The 27,168-nt window shown below is 39.6% G+C and overlaps 1 protein-coding gene across 2 annotated transcripts in view; it reads right to left on the bottom strand.

Moving 5' to 3' along the window:
- The window catches only part of DNAI3 (dynein axonemal intermediate chain 3), a 47,370-nt gene that overhangs the window by 7,012 nt on the left and 13,190 nt on the right, over window positions 1-27,168 (bottom strand). For both annotated transcript variants that reach the window (XM_020795024.3, XM_078392197.1), the window contains exons 4-19: window positions 26,266-26,447; window positions 25,038-25,142; window positions 24,712-24,855; window positions 23,186-23,385; window positions 20,470-20,586; window positions 18,960-19,150; window positions 17,014-17,138; window positions 16,795-16,884; window positions 14,281-14,370; window positions 13,541-13,669; window positions 11,386-11,459; window positions 10,837-10,984; window positions 8,508-8,595; window positions 7,307-7,437; window positions 5,653-5,716; window positions 4,094-4,224 (exon numbers count right to left, since the gene is read on the bottom strand). In XM_020795024.3, coding sequence (XP_020650683.3) covers window positions 4,094-4,224; window positions 5,653-5,716; window positions 7,307-7,437; window positions 8,508-8,595; window positions 10,837-10,984; window positions 11,386-11,459; window positions 13,541-13,669; window positions 14,281-14,370; window positions 16,795-16,884; window positions 17,014-17,138; window positions 18,960-19,150; window positions 20,470-20,586; window positions 23,186-23,385; window positions 24,712-24,855; window positions 25,038-25,142; window positions 26,266-26,447 — 2,009 coding nt within the window. The remainder of the gene's footprint in view (window positions 1-4,093; window positions 4,225-5,652; window positions 5,717-7,306; window positions 7,438-8,507; window positions 8,596-10,836; window positions 10,985-11,385; window positions 11,460-13,540; window positions 13,670-14,280; window positions 14,371-16,794; window positions 16,885-17,013; window positions 17,139-18,959; window positions 19,151-20,469; window positions 20,587-23,185; window positions 23,386-24,711; window positions 24,856-25,037; window positions 25,143-26,265; window positions 26,448-27,168) is intronic.

The following is a 27,168-nucleotide window of genomic DNA, read 5'->3' as shown; positions in this document are numbered from 1 at the left end:
AGAAACAAACAAACCCTGTGTGTAAATAGCTGTCCTGAAAAATTTAGTCCTGAAAAAATTCAGACAAAATCTGTATACAAGTACTGATTCTATCATCGAATGCATGGAATTTGATAGGAATGGAGTGTGACTCTATCCTGCCCTTATGTTGCACCTACTGGGCAGGGCTACAAATAGGGATGTGCCATTTGGAATTTTTGGACTATGAATCCCATCATTCTCCATTTTGGGAGTTCTATCTGATGGACAGACATCTACAGGAAACTAAATACGGCTCACTGGGAGAAATGCCTAAGCCTGAAGGCTTTGTAGCCCCGGTAGACATATGGGATTCATTGTCTAAAAATCGCAAATGGTATAGCTATAGTTATGATCATTTGCTGACAGAAGTAGCAGCTTACGGTTGTATAGTGAATCAATAGAGGCATGTATTATTGATGATGGAATATTGGAAAAAATTAGAGTCTAAACCGAAGTGGGGTGGCTTGTTTCCCATTCTACACTTACCTGGAGAAAATACAATCTGGAATAAAGGGAGAGACTGTCCACAAATAACAGCCAGTCAGCATTAACAAGGAGAAAAGTAGACTGATAAACCATCAGATTCCTTGCAGGTATTCTGCTTCAGGATTACATAAACAAATACCCACCGACAATGTCTACTGCAGTTGCACAATGAAAGGAGGTGTGAGGACAGTGGGAAGCCTATGCTTTGAAATGTTACTCTTGACCATCTTCTTTCCATCTCTCCTAAGCATCTCCAAATTAGACAGATCATCAGTATGTTCATGGCCGCAGAGGTCAGAAATAAGTGAGAGATTGATCCCATATCTAGAAGTAGTGTTTCTTTAGGTAGTGGCGGATGTCTGACTGTAAAAACATTTTATTTCCCTCAGCTACACAGGAGGAGAATTGATCACTAGAATGTAAATCCTTGCTGCTTCTGTAGTTCTGATTGCTTAGTCATATGGCACAGAGGAGATCATGTAGCTAGCGTGAAAATGAGGTTACAGCAGGCAAAAAAGCTTTGCTCTGAACACTGGAATGGGGGAAACCATATTCAAGCTAAGCAACTCTGCCTCCTCCAGAATGTGGCAGCACAGGAAATCCATTGTACAGCCAGGCAACCTGTTATTAGTCACAGCCAGGGGGCCAAATACACCACTCCGCTTTTTGGTATTGCTGACCACACACTTGTGACTCATTCTTCCTCATAGGATCAGAATCAGAATCAATAAATTGAGGTCCAGGGCAACAATGTACATTGCATGAATGCCATTCAATTATGATACCAGTTACTGGCATTGTTTTTTTTTTAATTTGCTTCTGAATGTCCAAAAAATTCTGATAACGTTGCAGTGGCATAACAACAGTACGGCTAATGCATAGCAGTTCCCGGCATAACAGGACCACTGGATCAGCCATTTACTAACTTATGGCTTTCCATGTACAGTATTATTCTACCCATACCTGTTCAAATAAGGACCCACTGAGTTCTGTGGGATGTATTCTCACACAAGTACTTCAGGGATGCAGGCATCTTAAGCATGTGAACCTGCAAGCAGGATCCTTCTGTTTTTGCACAAGTCATAGCATATATTTGCTATTAAATAAAGATTAGAGAGGGGGGTATTTGTATTCGTACCCTGTTTCCACGAAATAAGACCTAACCTGAAAATAAGCCCTAGTATGATTTTTTCAGGATCCTCATAATATAAGCCATACCCCCAAAATAAGCCCCAGTTAAGTGAAACCCTGCCTTTCACCATTGTGCACTAACCAGAAGAAGATGACATGACTGTATTTGAATAAATGTAGATTGTTTTACATGAAAAAAATAAAACATTCTCTGAGAATGAGTCCTAATGTGTTTTTTTGGAGCAAATATTAATATAAGACCCTGTCTTATTTTCAGGAAAACACGGTATACGAATATCCCCGCACAGCTGGAGTTAACGAGGATCCGGCCCCTAAGGCGGGACCATGCCCTGCTCATCCAATTGCTCCTGAGCGCCATTCTCTTCCTGGTCGTCTAGTCACTCCTGGCAGAGGGAGGGAGGACGAGTCTCCCTGCAAGGCTGCTGAGCGGCTAGCCGACCGGCACTCTGGAGCGATTGGAAGAAAGGGGCCACCCCCGGACGTGTGAGTGGGCGGTTAACTCCAGCTGTGTAGGGATATCTCTAAATCATGATTCTGCCTCTTTAATGATTCCAAAGGCTGCCTATGCCATTGCTTTGGAGTTTCACATTTTTGCTTACTGATAAAACTCCATGCTTATAAGCATTGGGTTGATTTAGTGAGACTTAAGAGTAACTCACATAAATCAATGAGTTAATCATGACTAATTTAAATCCCATTGATCTATGATGATGACACCAGGGATCACACTATTCTTTAGTATTCTCCAATTCCTACAGTAGCAAATATTCCAAAAAATTGAACTAATTTAGGAGGAAAATCGTATTTTTTTACAAAACTACTATCAGATAAATCCACTTCCACTTGGCTATAATAAGCATCTTAAAATCTGGCACTGGTAGGGAACAATAAACTACATAGTGGGAAAATGCAAATGGATCTGCTGTGAAGTTTTACTGAGGAACATGCTGATCACCATCATCACTCTATCTCCTGAAAAGGACAAAAGCTGTTTCCACAGCTATAAATACTCAACTATCTAACAAACAGCAATAGAGCATGGACAGAGTTCCTACTCCAGTCCTCTGAAGATGCCGGCCACAGAGACTGGCGAAACGTCAGGAAGAACCACCTTCAGAACATGGCCAAAGAGCCCGAAAAACCCATAACAACCATCAGATCCCGGCCATGAAAGCCTTCGAGAATACATTGTACTGAGGAAGTTGGATTTCCCCAGGTAAATTCACTTTAGCCGATCACATAGGAGTTAGCAAAGAAGAGGGGAGGAAAATAGCAACCAACCTTATTTACAGTTTGTTAAGTTACCTTTTCTGTAGCCTTCCAGGTTTGCAGGTGGCATGGCTACAATCGAGCTACCTTAAAAAGCTGCAAAGAAGTGCTAATTAGCACTTTTCTCCTTGTTCTCTGTGGACTTCTCACTCTCTGCCCTCCTTTTTTGTCTTCTAGATGACTTAGAGCGATAGCACCAAGACTTTTTTAAAAAACCAAACAGGAAGGGAAATGGAAAACAAGAAATTTGAAGGAAACAGGTGTTTGACCGTGGATGAGGCCAAAAATTCTCATTTCAAAAAGAGAAAAAGATGAATTTTTAAAATCCTGCTGTTGGTTAAATTAAGAATTGTTCCCTGTTTATTGTCTGGTGATGGCAGATGCTGACTGCATCAGCACAAACAGTCATACCACCTGAACTGATGCAAATGCATTCACTATCAAAAAAAGCAAAGCAAAATATGCTGCTTATGTACTGCCCCATAGCACTTAAAGCACTCTCTGGGCGATTTATAATTCAATTGCGCAGGCTACACATCCCCCCTGCCTGCGAGCTGGGTACTCAGGTTACCAACCTGGTAGGATGGAAGGCTGAGTCAACCTTGAGTGGCTATCTGAGCCCGTCAGGATCAAACTCAGGTCATGAGCTTGACTGCAGCACTGTAGTTTAACCATTATGCCCCGGGGGCTTGATCAACATCTGCAGTACTGCAGTCAGGCCTCTGCTCATGATCTGAGTTTGATCCCAACAGATTCAAAAAAAAAAAAAAAAAGTAGAAGCCCCAGCAGCAGAAAAGACTACAGATTGGAAAGAAAAATTCTGGGCTGATTCACATTTATTTGTATGTTGTGTGGTCAACAGAAGATAGTGTGAATTTGATCATCCCAGTCCTGAAGCATTTCCAACATTATTTGTTAGGGTAGCCTCTTTATAATTCTTATTTGAAAAACTGGGTCATGTAAAGGCAGCAAATTTCTTATAATGATCTTAATTGGCATCTTTTAATGAAGGGAAATAATTAATGGTCTCCTGATGAAGTGCTATTCTTACAACTTCAAAACATGTAGCACCCTATTTCTTTCACCTCTTTGAATTTTCTTGTCCTATATGTTGGGTGGATTTGTGACTTCTTTCTTTGTGACTTCTGATTCCAGAGGAACATACCGTAACACCTTCCTTCCATATTGCAAAATTCCAGCCTCCAACTGTGAGAATTATGTCGTTGAAAAATGGAGATCGCTGAACAGTATGGACAAGCCCGTCATGGATGGTGTGTATGTTGGTTGGTTTCTGGCCTTAAGGAAAAAAAGAGGAGTAAATTCGTATATAGATGCACATGTATGTGTATCATCATATTTCATCTGGTTGATATAAGATGCTGAATACAGTTGCTTCTCCAGATTCTTCACAAAGATCAGAATGAGGAGAAGAGCCCCACCACCACCATCCTCTTTACCCTGGAGGAGAAAAATTATTAGGGATCAGAATTCTTGAACCTCTGAGGACTGCCAGTGGGAAAGAACCTCTAGAAGTTGCAAATTGTGAAGCTTACAGGGTCTTTTGGAGAAATAAAATGTGCACAAACCACACACACATTTTAAAACACAGATGGCTAAAATGTACATAACAAACATTCTTTAGAGAATAGGGTGAACTTGTGTAAATTAAATGAAATGCACAAATAAATACATTAATTATGAAAAATGAGTAAAGATGTGCATGGATTTTTGCACAAGAAGTCTCTCAACAAGAGGAGGACAGGAAGAAAATGTGGATTGGATTCAGAGAAACACAGTGAAATCAACCCAGACATTTTCACACCCTTGCCTTGTAAGTCTTTACTCTGGGAGTGGGGGCAGCTGTGACCCTTCAGATATTTATTCCTAAAATTCCCAGCAACCCCGTGAAGCACAGCCAATCTTTCATTTTCCCCATTCATTCCATTTGATTATTTAAACTTCACCTTTCTCCCAACAAGGACTCATCTTGGGGAAACATCCACAAGCATCTGGAAAATCACCATTGCCCACCTCTGCTCTAATTCCCATTGCTCTAATTTGCCTTCCTTATCTCTTCTTAAAAGATGCATGACTAAAATATTTAATGGTCTCCATGCACAGAGCTTTGGACTATTGTTTGCAATTCAGTGGGACCCTTGTTGAAAATAGGTCAGCTGCCACAATAATATCAACACTTGTCCGTTCAGATGTTAATTCACTAGTTCTCCTTGTCACCCTTCACACTAGTCAGACTGGCAGTGGGTGACGAGAACTGAAATCTAAACAACATATAGAGGACCACAGGCCCCTCAGCCCAGCCATAAGACATAAGGTCAGTATCTATAAGTTCTTACCCTGCTTCCCCAACCTGTTTTCTATACTGAACTTGAATCCAAATAGTAGCTTCAACCAAAGCAGGTCCATTGAATCAATGGAATTGACGCACTGTTCAGCATCTGATTCAATAGATCTACTCTAGCTGGAAATAGCAATTGCATTTAGGTCAAAATCTCTCAGTCTCATATTCATCTAGGAAACGTTCTAACTCACTAAAGAAACTCAGGTCAGTCTAGCTACTTCTATCACTGGTTCAGTGTTTGTTGTATTTTACAGAACTGAAGCATCTGTGTTGCATCTGTGTTTTATATCTGAGCCCTGGCTACGAAGCACTCACGACCCGTTCCCCCAGCGGTATTTCTCCATGCTGAGAAAATTGAAGCCTACTAAGCAGTCTTCCCGAATCGCCATCTCTTTCCATCTTCCAGTCCGAACAAAGAATTTCACCATCCTGTAATACCACAAAAAATGTAATAAATACAGACAGCAGGAGGTGAGGTGAAACACTGCTGAAAATCTGGAAGTCACACTTTGATCTCCTTTGAAGTTTAACAAAAGAGCTTGCAAAATGGAAAGTGTTTCCTGTACTGTCTCCACACTTAGATGCATTTGGGCTGAAAGCTAAGCTATTGCAGAACTGCTGAATAGTTTAAAATATAATATATTGTGTGATCGTTTTCTTTAAGTTCAAGTAAATTAACTTTTGGCACTAATACATTGCGTTTATGGACCAAGAAACAAATGTAGATAAAGAAAGCAAATATACAGTTTATTGTTTTGTTATGCTTTTTTGAAAAAAAAATTCAAAATGCAGGAAAAAATGTGGAGTAGCACTGCTAATTCAGTATATAGTATGAAACCAAAAGGCACTCTATTTGTTCTATAAACTGGATGCAAATGTCACCTTCTTAACCCTAACAGAAGGTCTTTACATTTAGACAGATTCAGAATGGCTCATAGCCTCTTTTACATGCTGGGTTATTTACTTCTGCTTTTTTAAGATCACATTTTTCTAAACCAGAGTGGCATTGATAGCCTGAGGACTCTGTGATGTGCAATCCATAAAAGTAACTTGTACATGCCATGTTCATGGGAAACTGCTGTCTATCATAGTTCTGATCTAGATGTGAATGACTGGATTTCAGTTCTTAGTAACTTTCTGAATGACCTCAGCAAACCTCCAATAATGCAGGCCAGATATGAGATGCTAAAATCAATCTTGCTTTTTGGTTTCTTTGCTAAATTGGGTGTACTGTATTTGTTGATATTTTATCTTTCCATGTTCATCAATAAAAACACATGTTTAGGTTTAAATTGTTTAAATGGGTGTAGATTTATAAAATCAAGAACCATCTCTTTATGCCTTGAATGTGCCAGTACAGTGGTGCCTTGCTTGATGATGTTAATTCGTTCCAGCGAAATCGCTGTAGAGCAAAAACATAGTCAAGGGAAATTTTAAAAAACTATTGAAACGCATTGAAAACCGTTCAATGCGTTCAAATGGGCTGAATACCTGCTCGCCCAGCGAAGATCCTCCATACGGCAGCCATTTTCGGTGCCTGTAAAGCGAGGAATCTGTCCTAGAAAACAGCAGGGGGGCCATTTTCTTCAGCTGAAGGCCATTTTGAAACCCGACTATCGGCTGTTTGCTGATTGTTGTAAAGCGAAAATCGGTTCTCGAAATAGGGAACCGATCATCATTGAACAACAACAACAAAAAAACATTTAGACCATATTTTGCAATCGCAAAAAACTAACCGTACAGCGATTTCCTCGTTAAGCAAGGCAATAGTTAAGCGAGGCACCACTGTAATATTATTGGCCTGGAAAAGAAGCAGATATCTGGGATGAGATAGATGGATGGATGGATGACGTAATAGTAGATAAAATAGGTTTGATTAGACATATTAGAATAGGACACGGTTTCTTGACTCGGTGTAAAAATGTATTGGTCAATCCAGAGAATAGTAATTTACATAGATATAGGATCATGCACCTCTCCTATACTAAACAATAATTTATATTCAAAAGGTCAACTTACTTCAGTCCCAACAAAAAAGCTGGAGGTGATATTTTCTAGCAGTTTAAGAGGTTTTGTTGTTGTGGCCTGTATCTCACTATACGGTAGTTTTTCTGTCAGTACTTCTGGTCTGACCTGGGGTTGCGTCTTATCTTCAAAAGAATTCAGGTACATTACTGTTATACAAAAGCTGTGTAACTAAATATCTTACCTTGTTCACTGCAACATGTTAACAAGTAGACACGGGGAAAAGGTAACTATAGATGTTGGCTGCTAAATAAACAGTTTTTTATTCTGGCTGACAAATAGCTCCGTGTATTCTGAACTCTTCCACATTCCTACTCATACACTACTAACATTTAAGATAACAGTGGATGTCTCAATTTTTTTAGACAGCAATTCCCATCAGCCCCAACCAGCATAATCAACAGGGAAATATCATAATAACTGCCTGTTTCTGATTTAACACCGTACTTTGTGTCCAAAGTGCCCTAAGCACAGCAACAAAAGGGGGAGGGAAAGCCAAGTGATCTTTATGCACAACCAAATACAAGGGTAGGCGACACCTCTCTTAAACTATCATGTAAAGATAATTATGTCATAACTCCCAGTCAGATTTGTTTGTGATTTTTTAGTGGTCAAATAAAGATATAACCTATCTAGAGGTGTTGCTTTTGGATCTTTGTGCACTACATAAACAGCACATTTTAAAAAGCCCAACAACTCATAATTCTCCTTTTTAGGAGTTTTGTCTGCAGGACCCAGACTTTACAGAGAGCTAAACTGTGCTCATCTTGAAAGAAGGCCCAACTGACAGGCTTCATGCCTTGGATAGGCCTAACTTCCTGTTGAAAAAGGAAGCTTCCCAGCAAAGAGTGGAGTGCTTTTTCAAACATGAAAAAAGGGCTATCCAAAGCATGAAGCCTCTCAGCTGGGCCTTCTTTCCAGGTGAGCACAATTTAGGTGTCTGTATGGTCCCAGTCCTGCAGATGAAACTCCCAGAAATGGAACTTATGAGATTTGCAGACCAAAAATATTCAAAATGCACATTCCTGAACCTTGCTTAAGCATAGTAATTCCCTTTAATGGAATTGCATTCTATGCTTCAGGTTGATTCCAGTCTTGGCAAGGTTGCTTTTCTCTCTGTTACAAATTCGAATCATGTAATTATGTGGTATATTTCCCTGAACATATAATGTAATATATATATATATATTATTACCTTGAATTTTGGTATGATAGTGTTCTTCTCTGAGGCTTATTTTCGTCGGGCTAAACTCTGCACCTGTATCTGTTTTGGGCAAGGTTACCTGTTTGAGGATGTAAAGAGAATCTGGCAATATATACAAATACAAGTTATGTGGCTATATCACTTGTATGTGTGTTCATAAATATACTCCAGACAATTCAGTCCTATATTCTTCTACTCAGACCCAGTCCTCCAGCCTCATTCAGTGGGGTTTATTTTCACAATAAGTATATACAGGATTGCAGCCTTGTATATTTATTTTTTAAACACAGACCATGTGAAATCTGAGAGAGAGTGAATATGCTGTGGAAAATGGCCATCTACAAGTTATGAACTAATGGCCCTAACGTATCTTGAAATGTAAACGTATTTGACATCTTAAGTAAAGCCTGTTTGATTTTATCCACACAAACATTCTGAACCCATCTGGTGCTCTGTTTTACTTTCAGATGGGAAACTCTCACTGGAATGTAATTCTGAATTATTCTGTATTATTTGTCACAAATAGATAGTAACACAGTGTATATTATGCACAGTTGCACTAGATGGTCTACCCAAATGAATTAAAAGAGTTTGGATAAATAAACAATATGATTTATAACTATATATAGGATACCTCTTCCCCACCCCCACTCTGTAGTCTGAAAAGGGGATGGAAAATGGACTTGGGCAATTGGGTAATTCAGTCCCAGAGCTCTCACGTTCCTCACAGGAATGCTGAGGATTCCAAAATAGATCATGTCAGGCACATTATTCTCACTTCATTTCCGGATAGGTAGAAAACAAATGTGATAAACTATTATTGACATATCATGGCATTTGTCAAAATATTTTTTCAGATACATTAAAAATCTGTCATGTACCTGACCACACTCACTATGGACTTGTATACCTGAAAGCACTTAAACTGACACAAAGCAAGGCACCATAATTTGACAGATACTGTACATTTATCTATTGCAGCCCTTCACATTGCACCCCATACTGTTCCAGAGAGTGCACTTAGAAGCCATGTAGGAGTATTGTTTAAAGTTCTAGAGCAGAGGTTCCCAACCTTGAGTATCCCAAGTGTTCTTGGACTGCCATTCCCAGAAGCCTTCACAACCAGCTGTGCTGGCTGGGATTTCTGGGAGCTGAAGTCCAAAAATACCTGGTTCCCAAGGTTGGGACCACTGTTCTAGAGGATGAGAGAGATCCACAAATGCATTAGATAAAATGGGAATGTGTTTGTTTGTTTTGCTGGATACAATGCTTTAAATTGTCTTTGATGTGTAGAGCTGATCTGTTTGCACAGATAAAAAAATCTACAAGGAGACCAGCCCTGCCCCAAGTATGCAAATGGCTGCTCCACAGGGCTATCATTCCTCTTCATCCAACAGATACTGTTTCACACATAAATTCGGAAAGTTACTTTTTTGGTGTACACCTCCCAGAGGTTCCTCAGCAGTGTGGCCAAAGGCCATGCTCACTAGGTGATCCTGGGAGTTGTAGCCTAATAAAATAACTTTTACAAGCTCTGGTTTCACAGACACAGCTTTCCTGTCATCTGGCAGATGATTAACATCTTCACCTACTGGAGTACCAATCAGCAGACGGAGTGGAGGAACAGTGGGGAAGTGGGTCCAGATTCTATAGAGGCCCTCCCTCCCTCAGGCCCCCTAGGAGCCAAGAATAGGAGATTCTTAGGTGTATGGAGAATCTCCAACCAGTATGTAGTTAATGGATATATAGACTGAGCAATTCAGAGAACTTTAGCCCAAAAAACATTTCTAAGCTCTGGAATAGATTTAACAGAAAAGGGGAATCCCATACACTGTACTATTAACTGTTGGACTACATGCTGCAAAGAGAGAGCATGATTGTACATATGTCACTTAAATTTAAACAGTTATTTCCTAAAATGTAATTCAAAGGGAAACATCAATATCATGAAAAGGAAAGAAGGAAGGCCTGCACAATGAAGAGATTTTAAAGGAAACTTGAGGGACTAAACATTAAGAGGAATGAGTATTCCCTGTAATTAATGTTTTCCATTTCACACTGGGAGTTTCATTAGAAATATGTGCTTTGACAATCAGGTTTTTCATAGCAGGTCCACATTTGCTTCCAATGTCTGATCAGGGAACAAATCAATTAAATGCAAGATGAGCAGCTGAGGACAAACGTGCATGGAGACAGACATCTTTCATCGTTTAAGGGAGCATCTATTCTAAAGGCAAACTAGGCAAACTGTCTTGCTCGATGCCAAGAATGATACTTTTGGTGTATTGGCTGCTCTCTCAACTTCTTCACAGTACTATACCTTAATGAGAGGCCTCCACGTGAGATCTAAGTGTTTGAAGGTCAAAGGCACATCAGGTAAAGGTGGAACAATCTTCTCTTCCTTTTTCTTCTCATTAGAAGGTTGGGCAGCTGGCCGATGGGCTCGGAGGTCCCAAAAATAGATGGTGCTGCAAAGGATCAAATAATGATATAAACTGCATGCATATAAATGTTGCATTGATTGAATTTTTGTATATAGGTAGCCCTATTTTACTGATTAATACAAAAGGTTGCTACATGAAGAGAGAAAGAAAAAGGAACGTGAAAGGTTTTTAAAAAAACACATACATACAGCCTAGTAGTCTTTTTAAAAAAATCTTGGCACCCATTACAGACATAACAACCTTCAGAGAAAGACCTTTTCCATGTTTAATCAGAAGGGAAATGAGATTTAAAAAAACAGGATAGCTGATTTTTTTAAACAAACAGCTCATTCACAGTCTAATAATCTAATAAACTATGATTTATCTTAAAGAGAGGGTGATATCTGAATTAGGCCTTTGTGTAATAAGCTTTTAAAAAATACTACCAGTCTGGTGAGCAGGTGACAAGCTGTATACAAACTCCAGCTCTGTTTTCAAAAACAGTGCCCATTCTGTTGAGCTGAGAAAGAGCAAATGAAATCACTGTTAGCATTAGAGGTTGGAATGTAAAACCAGTACCTACAAACGTAAGAACTTTCTGGTATTGGCGAACCACAGCATTGGATAATTATGATTTTTTTTTTTTACTGGAGCTTTATACTGAGTCAGATAATTGGTCCACCTAGCCTAGCATTGTCAACTATGACAACTGGTGCCTAGGTTCCAGCAGAATGCTCTCCCAGACCTACCTGGAGATCTTTGGTGACTTGGGGGTATCTCATCCAGAATTCACCAGGCCCAACCATGAATTAAATCATGAAATCAGATGAGCCTGTGTGTACTGGAAAATAAGGTAGCAGCCTGGTCTGACAGATTTAGATGTGCATCAGAGCACATCAGGTGCAAATCTGACCTCTGGAAAAGCATTCAGGCAGCGAAGGTTTATCAGAAGAGTATTCTGAGAAAATCCAAAAAGCTTCTGAACAGTTGCATTCTACTGTTCTGTGTTGCTATGTTTGTTTTTTCTATAGCAGCATGCTATCATTTTACTATACACACTGCCCCACAATTTTTGCCACTGTTTTCTTTCATGCCTATTTAGTGCCTTGACGTAGGTTTGGTACATTCAACCGGAGAGGCAAACATCTGAAGCCAACAAACAATTGGTGGTTTATGAGTCTTGCTTTTGTGTGTGTGGATTACAGAACCCTTAGGACTGATCCATGAACCCCTTCCAAAAACTAATGAAAGAGGCTTGTTGGCAAGGTGCTCAGCTTCCCTGCACGCCACGTACACCACATTCATAATATTTGGTCAAGCTTATAAGGTCAATTCAAGGCTTATTGAAGTAACACATGTCGTGTCCTCGTAAGAATCATCTTCATCATCACCATCATCTGAACCTGAACCTAACAAATTTTGAAATCCTTGACCAGTTGTTATAGCAGAACTATCATTCATTATAATTACTTAGGTACCTGGCTGTGGAGCCAAAGGTGGGGAATTAAATTCCCCACTGTGCCTCCTGGGGAGCCTTGGGCAAGCTGCACAGTCCCAGCCCTGCCCTCAAAGGGACTGGTAAACCACTTTTGAGTATTCTCTACCTGGAAAACCCGGGAAAGGGTTGCCATAAGTCAGAATTGACTTGACAGCATATGATTATTTTTACATCATCACTTTGTAGCAGCTGTTAGACTAGAATTATGATTACTATTGGAATTTTGGTGAATTGCCAATTCTTCTCACTACACCAACTTACTACAGAAAAGCACCAGGTTCTGTTTCAGTGGCCATATGATGAAAAGCAGTCTCAAAGCAGCAGGCCTGAGACTTAAAAGTACATATTCACCTCTGCTCCACACAGCATTTTTCAGGCAGGACAAGGCAACAAGTTGCCTTCCAGATGCTCTTTGAACTGTAACTTCTCTCAACTGCCTTAGCCATCAGGGATAATAGGGAGGGATCATGGAAGTAGCAATTCAGTAACATCTGGGGGGCCACAAGTTTCCCATTCCTGCTATAAGGGGAAGAAATCATACATGTATGAATGTATGTAGTGACAAGTCAAATGCTTTACTACAGCTAAATGTACATCCATGATTTTAGTTTCCACAATAAAATTCTTGCTGATATATCCCCAAAATGCACCTTAATGCAAAGCAGCCCCCATGAAATTAACTGGGGTAAATAAGACTAAGCTTAAATCTTTGGTTTGTGGCACAAAAGGTGTTATTTTATATAGAATGATAGAACAGGTGTAACAGGTGGGTATAATTGAAAGCAAGGACAAGCAGATTCAAGAACAGTTTTTACCCAAGTGCAGTATTGAGTTTAAATGCGGGGCCATAGGTTTTTGGTGGAATTTTAATTGCTGAGAGAAAACGGGGTATCTATATTTGGATGGTGAAAGTTGTGTATATTTTAACTTTTTTTTGTAGTGTTGTCCAGTTTTACCTTGGGGAAGAGCACCTCATTTCGTTGCACCCACTTGTGAGCGCAATGACAAATAAATTTCTTATGTCTTATGTCTTATGTCTTATGTCTTAATTGAACTTTTTGCATTAACTGGCACAAGTATGAAATATTAATAAAGAAACTTACCTCAAACAGTTCTGGCAGCCAGTGTATATCTGATATTACTGACTTATGACCATATTCTATGGAGGAGACGGCACAATATCTCACCAAGTGGGGCTCGTTTGCAACTTGTTGCTCCAGCATGAAACTGGGCTAAAATTGAACAGGAGCTTTTAGTCTTTAAGAAAGAAGTGGTTGATTATCTCTTTGAAGGCCAATCGATGGCCTATTGTTTAAAGCTGTTTTATACAGAATTAAATCTCTTCTCTCAAGCTCATAAGACCATTGAACTCTGATTTACAAACAGATAGAAGGAAGGAAGCCAGCTAGCTAGCTAGGTGTGGTGTCTAGCTGTGATGTCAGAGCAATGCTAGAAACCAAGGACTGAATCTGGTTTGTTTGGACAAAATAGGTTTTAAATAAAGTAGGGCTCTTTGAATTCAGACATAACCTGAGATATTCTATGATTAATGAAAAGTTACACTCTAGCAGTTGTTCAAGTAGAGGTGAGGGGGATGCTTCAGGGACTTGGGCTTCTGTAGGCTTATTCACGTAACCAGAAACCAAGGTTTTCTGCTATATCTGAACTCCAGGATTCTGTTTACTTTGTCCTCATTTTACATTTGGATACAACTGTGTGATTAACTCCACTTAGAATGACTGAAGTACAGTATAAAACAGTTGGCATATATCAGTCCTACATTGGCATAAGTTCATAAAGAAGTCCATTGTCTACTGAATAATCAGAATCTTGAAGTACTAACCATATTAACGGCAGTGCTCTTGCTTCCAGCTGTGCCTGACTTTGCATTTTGCAGCCTTTCTTCATATTCTGAGATGTCCCAGAGTACAACCTAAGATGAAAGGCAGAAGTAGTGGAAACAACATGAGATAAATCCTTCTGTTTAACTGATAGTATGTACTGATGCCACTTTTGCACAAAGTAAAATGAGGTACATATAGGAATGTACTTTGTAGTTTTCTATCAAGAAAAGTGGACCGAGAACTTCCAGAAGTACAAGCTGGATTTTGAAGGTGCAGAGGAACTAGAGACCAAATTGCTAACATGTGGTGGCTTATGGAGAAAGCCAGAGAGTTCCAGAAAAACATCTACTTCTGCTCCATTGACTATGCAGAAGCCATTGACTTTGTGGACCATAGCAAACTATGGCAAATTCTTAAAGAAATAGGAGTGCCTGACCACCTTATCTACCTCCTGAGAAATCTATATGTGGGACAAGAAGCAACAGTTAGAACTGGACATGGAACAACTGATTGGTTCAAAATTGGGAAAGGAGTACGACAAGGCTGTATATTGTCTCCCTGCTTCTTTAACTTATATGCAGAATACATCATGGACTGGATTGGAGGAATCCCAAACCGGAATTAAGATTGCTGGAAGAAATATCAACAACCTCTGATATTCAGATGATACCACTCTGATGGTAGAAAGTGAAGAGGAATTAAATAACCTGTTAATGAGGGTGAAAGAGGAGAGGGGGAAAAATTGGTCTGAAGCTCAATATAAAAAAAACAAAAACAAAACAAAGATCATGGCCACTGGTCCCATCCCCTCCTGGCAAATAGAAGGGGAAGATATGGAGGCAATGAGAGATTTTACTTTCTTGGCCTCCGTGATCACTGCAGATGGTGACAGCAGCCATGAAATTAAAAGTCGGCTGGTTCTTGGGAGGAAAGCGATGACAAACCTAGACAGCATCTTAAAAAGCAGAGACATCACCTTGCCAACAAAAGTCTGCATAGTCAAAGCTATGGTTCTTCCTGTAGTGATGTATGGAAGCGAGAGCTGGACCATAAAGAAAGCTGACCACCGAAGAATTGATGCTTTTGAATTGTGGTGCTCGAGGAGGCTCTTGAGAGTCCCCTGGATGGCAAAGAGAACAAACCTATCAATTCTGAAGGAAATCAACCCTGAGTGCTCACTGGAAGGTCAGATCCTGAAGCTGAGGCTTCAATACTTTGGCCATCTTGTGAGATGAGAAGACTCCCTGGAAAAGGCACTGATGTTGGGAAAGTGTGAGGACAAGAGGAGAAGGGGACAACAGAGGACGAGATGGTTGGACAGTGTCATCGAAGCTACCAACATGAATTTGATCAAACTCCGGGAGGCAGTGGAAGACAGGAGGGCTTGGCGTGCTCTGATCCATGGGGTCATGAAGAGTCGGACACGACTTAACGACTAAACAACAACAATCAAGAAAAGATACATTTTTAAAAGTTATACTGTATATCTGTAGTTCTAAGGAGTCCCACCTAACAGCAAGGAACTCTAACTGTGTTTCTTAACTCCTCCTGAAATCAGTCTTGAATTGGCCACTGTAATTTGTGACAAAAAAGTCAGTGGGATGAAGAATGGGTGAATGATTGTGATATTAATTATGGGCCAAACCCTGTAGTAGACAGTATGGAGGTTTTATGTCAGAGAGAGTCAAAAGGTAGCCCACAGGCCACATGGAGGCTCCAACTGTTGCCCTTTGGCAAGCCAACTCTTTAAAAAGTATCAATCATTTGCTCAACAAAATTTGTGCAGGGAGCAATTTAGATATGTTTTGGCCCCTCTGGGGTGTTTCAGGCTGAGAGGTGACACTTCTGGTTTTTGTGGGGACAAAAAGGACTCACCTATGGCTAGGATGGCTCAAGAAGAGCAAAAAACATCATGGAATTTCACCCTCAAGCCATGAGAGAATGTGAGGTGTCATTCTTTAGATATTTGTCTAGGTAATGCAGATCAGTAAAGGAAGGCAGGCAGGCAGGCAGGCACGCACACACACACACACACACAAGGTTAAGCCACAGAAGCCAGTATAGTGTGACAGCCAGTGTACTGTGGTAGAAAGAGTATTGGGCTCGAATCTCCATTTGGCCATAGAAATTGACAACGGGGCGGCTATACCAAACATCAGATCCTTGGTAACCTTACAATGATTGCTTAATGATAAAGAGCGCACAAGCCACACATTGCTTTTGTCACCCTCTTTGGGACAAAAATGGGTGAACCCTGTGATTCAGCTTCATCACAGCAGTGATCTAGGTGAAGCCTGTAAGCTTCAGCGGTTCACCGAGGCTATTTTATTGACAATTATTAATTTGAGGTTCAGATTCACTTTTGAACAGAGAACAATCTGGATTTAACACTGTAGTTGGGCTTTATCCCACACTGGGTTGTTGAAATCCTACAGAATCATAAAGTTTTATTTATTATACTGTACAATTAAAATATAAAAAAGATATGTAGCAAATGCAAACAGATACTATACCTGTCCATTCATACACCCTCCTGCAACAATGTTGGGATTACTTGGAGAAAACTCAAAGCAGTAGATGTCCTCAGGGCACTCCAGCATTAGCTAGAAAATATATTTGTTAAAACAGAGGGCAGGGGAGGGAGAGGGGAAAATATCAGATCTGAGTGCTGGAGCAATCACTTCTTCTGTTGTTCAAACACGTCAGAAGCATGAAAGTGTTCTTTCAGATACCTGAGGGTGAATTGGGTCTGCAAAACTCCAAAACAGAATGGGTGCTTTCCACAAGAGCAATCTTCCAGACTGTTGCACTCGGTCCTCGTACGAAAGCCGCTCTGTTACTGCCACCGCAATAATCCCTAATTTAAGGCAAATGCAATTCTACTATGGGAAAGATATCAGTCCTTCTTCTTTTTTAAGTCTATGTCTACATTCAGTGCTAGCTAGAAGTCTTGCTAGAAGAATTCCACTAGCGTATTTTGCAAGAGGCACAAAACCATTTAGGAATGTTCCTTCTACTTCTTGGGACAGTGAATTTCATAAACAAATTATTTGTTGTGCAAAGTGATGTTTTTCTTTGTCTATCCTGAACTTTCTGGTAACCACCTCAACTATCTCTCTGAGTTCGAGGATGCAAACAGGAACTTTCTCCATCCATCCTTTCCACCCTCCTTATAATAGAGATGTGCAAATTTGTGGGGGTGGGGTTTGGACTACAGGTCCCAGAATTCCCTAGGTAACTGCCTGGGGAATTCTAGCAGTTAAAGAACAACAACAATACAACCCACGAATCTGTGCAGGAGTACGGGCTGAGGCTGAACCCGGACAAGACGGACGTTCTGAGGGTGGGTGCCCCTGTGGTAGGTGGCTTGGGTGACTCTCTCACGTTTGGGGGGGCCACCTTGGCTGCGAACAGTGGGGTCCGCAGCGTGGGCTTATATTTGGACCCGATGCTCACCATGGAAATGCAGGTGGCGTCGGTAGTCCGCACCGCATTTTTCCATATTTGGCAGATTGCCAGGCTGCAACCCTATCTCGACACGGGGCTGCTCACTACCTTGGTGCATGCGCTCGTAATCTCAAGATTAGATCACTGTAACGCGCTCTACGTGGGGCTGCCTTTGAGGCTGACACAGAAACTTCAGGTGGTGCAGAATGCGGCGGCCAGGCTTCTTACAGGAGTGAGGAAATACCAACACATCTCTCCAACGCTGGCTGCATTGCATTGGCTGCCCATCTGTTTCAGTGACAACTTCAAAGTTTTAATGCTTACTTATAAGGCCCTAAACGGTTTAGGACCTCGATATTTGGCGGAACGCCTCCTCCCACCAAGGTCTACCCGGATCACCTGCACGAGTCAGGAGGTGAGGCTGAGGAGCCTGATGCCGAGAGAGGCCCGGAAGGAGAAAACACAAAACCGGGCCTTCTCGGCGGTGGCTCCTTGCCTCTGGAACAATCTCCCTCCGGAGATTCACGCGGCCCCCACACTGGGCACCTTTAAAACCCAACTAAAACATGGTTATTTATCCAGGCCTTCCCTCCAGCCAATCCTTGATTTCTCTCTTACTTTTCCTTCTTTATTTTACTGCTGTTGCTGTTTGATTATTATGTATTTGTCTATGTTTTTATTATCTGATTTTATATTGGAAGCCGCCCAGAGTGGTCCGGTGGGCCAGATAGGCGGGGTATAAATCAAATAAATAAATAAATAAATCAAATAAATCAAATCAAATCAAATCAAATCAAATCAAATCAATCAATCAATCAATCAATCAATCAATCAATCAATCAATCAATCAATCAATCAATCAATCAATAATTCATAACAAATGTTGCCCCCTCACAGAAGTGGTCATGTCTAGGGAACAGAAACGGTTCTGGAAGAAAACTCCAACAAGCAACCCAGTAGAGAAACTTTAAAACTGTTTTCTTCTCCCAGAAGTGGACGTGTCAGGAAGGTGAAAAATGCTACTTGTAACACTTTTCCCCTCCTGCAATATTTTCTTCTGTTGTCCTGTTTTAAATTTCTGGGGAATCAGTCTTCTAGTATTTTCAGGGCTGGGTGGGAGGAAAGCAGGTTGATTTTTCACAGAAATGCCAACGAAGTGATACAGTTGTTAATCTTGAAATATTGCAGAATGCACCTTACAATGTTTCTAATCATAAGCTAAGCATTTTACCATAAATGGTTGGATGCCAGCAAATGCAGCTAACAGTTCTGTCCTTGAGGTAATGCAGATCAGTAAAGGACTGGTATTCCTTAAGGAAAACATCAGACTTGCCCACAAAGCCAGCTTCGTCTTCTGCAAGGGCTTTCCAGTCATCGAAAAAAGCATCCATTATTTCATTTTGTTGCAGTGCTACTTCAACTCTGCAAAATGGTTTTTTTTTTTTAAAAGGTTAGACGTCACTTCTTAAGTCATAGCATACTACAAATGTATTATTTCAGAAAGCATGCATCTTTTAAAGTAGTCTCATTGCTAATATAGCAAGAAAAATATATGGATTCTGTCTTTGATATCCAAGACTTCCTACCTGAACACATTTGGGAGAATAACTGTTCTACCGGATACCAGAAATTCTTTAAAAGTGAAGCAATAAAAAGAATGGCACCCCTCCATTCTGCTTTGTCAAAATTATGCAGCAGAAAATTAAGCTTTGTGTGTGAATGTGTTTGTGTGTTTTAAGAAAAGAAGAGCTGAGGCTTTACTGCTAGAATCAATGGCATACAGTGGTTTTGCTGGGACAACTGGATTTCGCTGGAAATCTCTTGATTCTAAACATGACACCTGAGTACATAGGCATTGTGACAGTTCGTGTATGCACAGAGCCAATATTTTCCCATTATTGGAGAGTCTACACAGAGCACTGAATGATTATTGGCAGCCTGTGGTTCTAATGTTCTGTTCCTGCTTGCTGAAAGACCTCTTGAATACAGTCTGGGGACAAAGATTTCAAAAGATGCCTTGCGTGTGTCTAAGGTTAGGAGAAGGTGACTGAGGGATGTGTACACCTGTATCCAGTGGTGTCTGATGGTTGGTGTGGCAGAAGGCATATCAGCCAATGGTGGGTAGAACCAAGGGTGACAGCAGATTCAAAGGGAAAGTGGCTATTAATATACATAGGAATTGTCGTCGTTTAGTTGTTTAGTCGTGTCCGATTCTTCGTGACCCCATGGACCAGAGCACGCCAGGCCCTCCTGCCTTCCACTGCCTCCCGGAGTTGTGTCATACATAGGAATACATGCATACAAATACACAAACAGGCATTTATTCTGGCTATATCTGATTCCTAGCCCACCGGACAGGCAGGGAGGGCAGAGATCCGTCTCCGCAGCCCAGTTCTGGCAAGCCCATAGACTGGCACAGGGCAGTGGACTGGGGTTTGGGGACGCCTAGTCTACAGCATTCCCTCTGTGTCTGTGCTTATATATATGGTCATAGGCTCTGTTAGGAGTCAGAGAAGAATGCCAGGGGAGTTGAATTTGATCCTGAGTGTTTCTGACGCAGATTTCTGCTGGCATCAGTTTTTGTGAACTTGATCCTGTTTCATCAAATGCATGGCATAAAAAACTATTACAAAGAAAGGACAGGAGGGAGAACCCAGGAAGTGAAGCATGCCCTATCATCCCCTTTATGATTTTGTACAAAAACTTACCCACGTCTCCATATAACAGTAGAGTATACTAACCTGAGCGCTACAGCCAAAAGAAAATTTTTTAGGTCTTCTGAAGACAAATACTGCTGTCTTTCTTCAGGCAAAAATTCTCTAGGATAATATTGTGTTGTTGCATTTTTGGGGTAGGTCCTAGAGCAAATTAAATTTACAGTTTGAGAAGTATTTAGGAGGATGGAAAAAGGGCATTTGCAATTCTGGGGCCAAGATTCAATGTGACACTTGCCAGGGTGCTTCTCCCTGTAGCATTTAGTGGGATTTGATAGTGCAGCAGTTCATTATTTCCCAGCACTTCCACTCTCCCACCCCATAGCACAGTCAGTGTCCATCACAGGGATAGCTGTCTGGCTGTGGAGAAGAGGGATAGAGAAAAGAACTCAATACGGGGCTACTGTTTCAGGCACCAGTGCCATATCAAGCTCTTCCCGAAAGCTTTCTGTTGAAGTTGCAAATAAGTTGGTTTAAGTCACTTTTGGCAGAGATAAAAGGCTTTGTGGTACCTACCTACAATATTTCAATCCTGACATTCTCCCCAAAAGGGCCCAAGGTGGCTTACATCATTAAAATAGTATTCAAAAGCTAAAAACAGTTAAGTATACAAATATTTAAAAAGAATTAAATAAGTATTATATTTAAAAAGTAACTAACAGCAATATTAAAACACATTTAAACAACAAGTTTGATTTGGCATAAGCTTTCATGGACTGCACCCACATCACCAGAGGTAGTCCATAAAAAGCTTATGACATGTAAAAAAAGAAAGATTAAAACTTGTTTGTCTTTAAGATACCGTAAGATTCCTTGGCTAGAATCATACTGCATATTTACACCAGCATAACTACACTGGTGCAACTTTCAGTAGTAAATTGTACCAAGTTATTAAGTCAGTTGTAGGCATTTGCTGTCACACACCAAGTCATCCAACTAGTTTGTAACAGGAAATTCTTATGCTGACTTCTTAACTTTTAGCAATTTGTCACTTAAAGTTAAGCCAGTGAAATTACACTGTTGAGCATAACTAACACAATTTTGAAACACAAGATGAAGTGGTAAAGGCATGTATGATTGAATGGGCACAGAATGTAGGACATAATATTGAACTGGATCAATAGGAACAAATTTGGAAAACTAATATAAAATTAACTAAATCTGTTGTATTTAAAGAGAATATATACAAAATGTTCTACAGATGGTACATGACCCTCACAACACTGGCTAAAATAAGCAGCCAGATTTCAAATATGTGTTGCAAATGTAAACAGAAAGAAGGAATATTTTATCACATGTGGTGGATGTGCAAAGACGCCCAAAGATACTGGAGTAAAGTGAATCAGATGCTACAAGACACTTCTATTCTGATTGTACCAGAACCATTCCTATTAAATATCTTGCCAGATATATTAGACTCTGAAAAATCATATTTAACTATTCATATTATAACAGTAGCAAGAATAGCTTTTGCAAAACACTAGAAGAAACCTAAGGTAAAGGTAAAGGTTCCCCTTGACATTTAGTCCAGTCGTGCGCTGACTCTAGGGCGCGGTGCTCATCCCCGTTACCAAGCCATAGAGCCAGCATTTGTCCGAAGACAGTTTCCGTGGTCATGTGGCCTGCGTGACTAGACACGGAACACCATTTCCTTCCCACCATGGTGGTACCTATTTATCTACTTGCATTTTTACATGCTTTCGAACTGCTAGGTTGGCAGGAGCTGGGACAAGCGACGGGAGCTCACTCTGTCGCATGGATTTGATCTTACGCTGGTCTTCCAACCTTGCACCACAGAGGCTTCTGCGGTTTAACCCACAGTGCCACCATGTCCCTTCTTGGAAGGAACCTAGAATACTGTAAATAGATGAAGTGATAGATAAAATTCCTGAAGCCGCAGAAATGGACATAGTATCAGATTGGATAGATGCAGGGAAAAAAAAGATCATTGGAAAATTTGGTCACAATTATATACATGGTTACAAGGTAGATAGAAAAGTTGACTGATACATAGTTATCTGTATGGCTGCAGAAGAGACAGAATAAATTATGGATAAAGACTATCAACTACATAATCGATAATTAGAATAACAATATATCTGAATTTGATCTTTCCCTCTCGCTCAATGTTTATATTTCTTTCTGATATGTGGAACTATTACTAGAAGAGAATGCACAAAATTACTATGAAAAATATTGATCTGTAATGTATCCGTTCATATCCACCCCCTCTGAGGGTACCCCTATCCCAGCTGCCCTTTACCTTGCCCTACCTTTATAAGGAAAATAAAAAATATATTTAAAAAAAAGAACTTTGGCAGGAAAGAGTACATAATGCACATATTTCCAGGGTACAGTCTGAAGACATGAACATCACTGGACTGAAGCACGTGACTCAAAGTTACATGATGCAGCAATCCTGCTATTGCTAAGCAGGTCTGAATTGGGTGGATAACTGGATGGGAGACTCCATGGGAATCCTTTGTAGATTGTTTTGGATTCTATCAGAGAAGAAAAGTACAGCCTATATTTCATAACGAAATCACCTTGAAGTGGGTTTATTTCCCATGCCAGATACTACTAGTGCTTTCAAAATACTTTGAAAATAGTGAAAGAACTGAGTAATTTTATGTAATTCCTAATTCAGCTAAAAGAAAAAACTGAAATTGGCCCTATATTGAAAAGAAGATAATCTCTCCAATTTAAAATTGGGCAAGTTGTATTGATAAAACCTTATACTTACCATCTTGTTTGGGTTCCTGTCTCTTTTACTTCAGGAACTACCTGTGTGCCAGTATTTCTCTCAAGTTGTCGAATGGTGAAAAACTTATCTTGATAAGATGTACATTCCACATAGCCATGTTTATCAGTTGAAGCATTTCTCTTTTGGAATTTAATCCGAACCCCAAATTCTTTATGTGGCCGAGAAATCATATATTTAATCTGAAATTTCATAATATAGAAATTTTAATATAATATAATAAGGATGGAAATAATTCCTTGGAGCATTGTCAGTTATAAGCTTTATGGTTTGATAATTGGTTTATAGTCTTTCCTGATTTTATTCATCTGCTTTTACATATTTGATAGTGTAATTCTTGAATATATGGCATAACGATAACACAGAGAATATTAAAATAAGTCTTAAGATCTCTCACAACACCTGCCTTTAATAGTTTCAGCGATTCACGTTAAATTTTTTCCATGGAAGAGGAAACTGAATTCTCAATTCACATATGGTGATATAAGTTCCTAGGCCAAAGATTTTTCAGAGTTCATTTCTGATGTTATTTGAACACATGTCTAACATTCAGTAACTTTCCACTATGTGTAAAAGGAGAAGAAACTATATCTTCTTTGCACATTCTTACCCTATCACCGTCAAACAGAGACCCTTCATTAAGACAACAATCCTTTGCATGATTATTCAGAAGTCTGTGACATTCTTTATAGAAGCACTTACTTTCATGTAAATGACTCTTTATGTCAAAGAAAAGTCTATTCCATAAAGGCACGCAAGGTGACCAACAGAGCTCAGTTTACTATTGTCAATAAAGACAAGAATGATGGGAAAAAAGAAATAAGGGAGAGGTAAGCGTGAGTGTAAGTCTTAAGATGCATTTCTGGTGAAAAGTTTGTTGTGATTCCTATATATAGGTCTTGATAGCTCCTAAGCATTCCAGACCAACTTTCTAATACATCTCTGGAGTTTTTCTTCTCTGAACACTGAATGGGTTACCACCTCAGCCTGCTCTGGATCCAATTCATTATTTGGCTAAGGCGACCAAGAGTTTTAAAACAACTGGCTCCTCACCTCATCTTTGGATGTTTGCTAATTTTGAAATATGAAAAGACTCTAAGAACACAAGCTGGGTCCAAACAAAAGCTTGTCTAGTTTTACATTTTCTACACACAGTGGACAACCAATAGCCATGGGAAGCCAGTGAGCAGGATCTGGAACGTCTATGCACTTAAGCAGCCATAGTTTGTGGTTGAAAGAGGAGGACTTACCTTAAAAATTTCAGGGTGGAGTGCCCTTTCCTGCTGAGGTTGTGGTCCACTTAGGCCATGGGTCCCTCAGGCACCACTAACCAAAAGACCGTGTAATTACAAACTGCAAATTGGGTAATCAAAGGAAATTTGCACAGAATCCTATCTGTTATGATTTTTACTCTATGAATTTTTTTAACTCTACTTCAATGCCATTATTTAAAATGGAGGCATAAGATGGTTTTAGTAGCAGTGAATAAGGTGGCTGTGAATTCTGACCTTTCTTGTTCGTTCTTTAACAGATTCTTCTTCAATTTCCTTTTCACTTCCAAGTGAGACCCAAGGTTTGCGCACAGGAGACTTATAAACGTATTCTTCTTGGACCCATTCTTTAATTTCTTCCTCTTCTTCTTCCTCTGGAGGCTATCAGGGAAAATATTTGCCAAAGTGAAGATGTTTAGATGAATAAAGATAAACACAACAGTGCTCAAACATCATATTCCTTTCTATTAATCTCATGATGCTCATGCGCTTGCTTTGTTGACTTATTGGGAATAGAAGTACTGTAATAAAAAAAATAAAAGAACAGCTTCAAAACATCTTACATTTAAAATACCTTCCTTAGCCTCCTCAGTTGCAATAAGATAAAAGATCTGTCCATATTTTAATTCTCTGTCAAAGACTACTAGAAGTTCTTCTCCAGGATAATCCTGTGTAAACACAAACAAGAAGGCAAAAGTGATTTTTATGTCAAGCAAAAATGTACACCATTTTAATGATGGCTCTCAGGATTGCCCAGCTTTCTTATTTTGGTCTCGTACAACCAGGACTAACTGAACCTCTTCGTAGATCACCAGTATCTGTTCCCCACTGAATATTGTCTAGTAGACTTGAAATCCTAAAGAAAGGCCAGGCCACCAAAATGTCAGAGACTTTTTTTCTCAACTCACCTGGCTCCCAATATCTCTCTCTTTCCTCTCAAGCCTTAGTTTGAGATACTTCAAGGAAGATTTTCCTACTTTTTTTTTATTTTGAGGGAAAGGGGGGGGAATAAAAGAACTATATCCATTTTTATCCCAACTAGAGTAGATCCATTGAAAATAATAGGGCCTGTCAGTTAGTCAGCATAATTGTAGCTGTTACATGTTACTTAAGGAAAGTTGCAATGGACTTACTCAAGTTGCCAATAAAATAAGAGCACATGATATTAAAGTTATAAATACTGTACATGAATTAAATTGCAAATGTCACATAGCTATATCAATAAAATGGTAATTGAATATATCTGGATATATATACAACTTGTAAATGGAAAATAATTGAATCAAAATGTTATAAGAAATTGATGAAATCCTACAAATATTTAAAACCTGCACAAATTCACCCTTAAAAGTGTTCTCGGAGGCTTTCATGGCCAAGATCCGATGGTTGTTGTAGTTTTTTTGGGCTGTTTGGCCATTTTCTTCAGAACGAAAAACCTACAAAAACTATTACCCTTCAAACTTGGTTAGCGTATGTTTCCATAATGGATAACTTATACGAGAGAGTAGGTAACTTTCTGCCTTGCCTGGGTGTTAAAAAGTTACTCTCAAGTGCTTAAAACTGCTCTGTTCCCATTCTTTGCAACATATCATACAGGCAACTACATTTCCCCCACGATTGAGTACAATGTACCTAAAATCTTATACATCTCCTTATATGAACTTCTAGGCTGTCGAGTTTTCATCACAGGGCCTCAAATATTGCCATTAAAAGTCTTATACTATGCTATCTAAATTAAATAGAGTTAGATAGATAATACGCTATGGATCTTAAAATAACTTTAATACTCACTAAAACAATTTTTTTGACTGGGTGGAAGTCAGAAACCGCAGCCCTTGTCTTCATATCATTAATAATGTCTTCTTTTTTCAAAAGTTTATAAGGATTTTCAGCTGTGACATCTATATCAGCACGACAATTAAATATTTCCTGAGATTTTTCAGTGAGGACCAAGGGAAAAATTTCTGGATGGCCTGAAACAGTAAACAAACCAATCCATCCATTGAAATATAGAGGGAGGAGGAAGAAAGAATACCTTTTCTTTAAATTATTCACAATATTCCAAATAATAATGTCACAAGCAGTCTAAAATCTTCTGTGCCTTTTCAAATAAGTATAAATGCAGGAGTGGCAATATCTCTAGAGAGAGCACCAAAATTAAATCATGAGATTGTTTCTACAGCATTAACATGTCAATTCTTCTTATCTGGTTTTCCTACAGTTAGACAGAATCATTTTCAACGGTTATGGGGGTGAAATCACAACCAGTCTACTAGTAATGCGAAACATGAAGAACTTCCCAACAATATGATGAGCCTTGCCTTCTGCTCCAGAGGAATTCTATATTCAGATGGAAGTCTTTGACATACCCACTATAAGATAGGCAAAGAAATTACAGAGTTCTCGGCATAGTAATAAACATTTTCAAAGTCTGAAATCAACTTGATGGCACATTTTTATTATTATTGATGAAGATTAAGAGTACTACACTGGAATTAGTAATAAACTGGCTGTGTGCAACCAAGGATCTATCTGGCAGCTGTAGACTGAGAATGGGAGGTGGTAAAACAACTACTTTGTTGTGGAACTAAAAATGTGATTTGAGCTCTATTACTGGGTTGAAAAAGTAATGCAATTAACTCGACTAGCATGTTATTCTGTCCTTCCTTCTTTTGCTATCTTTTATCATTGTAT

The sequence above is a fragment of the Pogona vitticeps genome, chromosome 4 (assembly GCF_051106095.1).
Source record: "Pogona vitticeps strain Pit_001003342236 chromosome 4, PviZW2.1, whole genome shotgun sequence".
NCBI classification, from domain to species: domain Eukaryota; kingdom Metazoa; phylum Chordata; class Lepidosauria; order Squamata; family Agamidae; genus Pogona; species Pogona vitticeps.
Note: the sequence above shows the minus strand (reverse complement) of the source record. Positions and strands in the feature narration are given on the sequence as shown.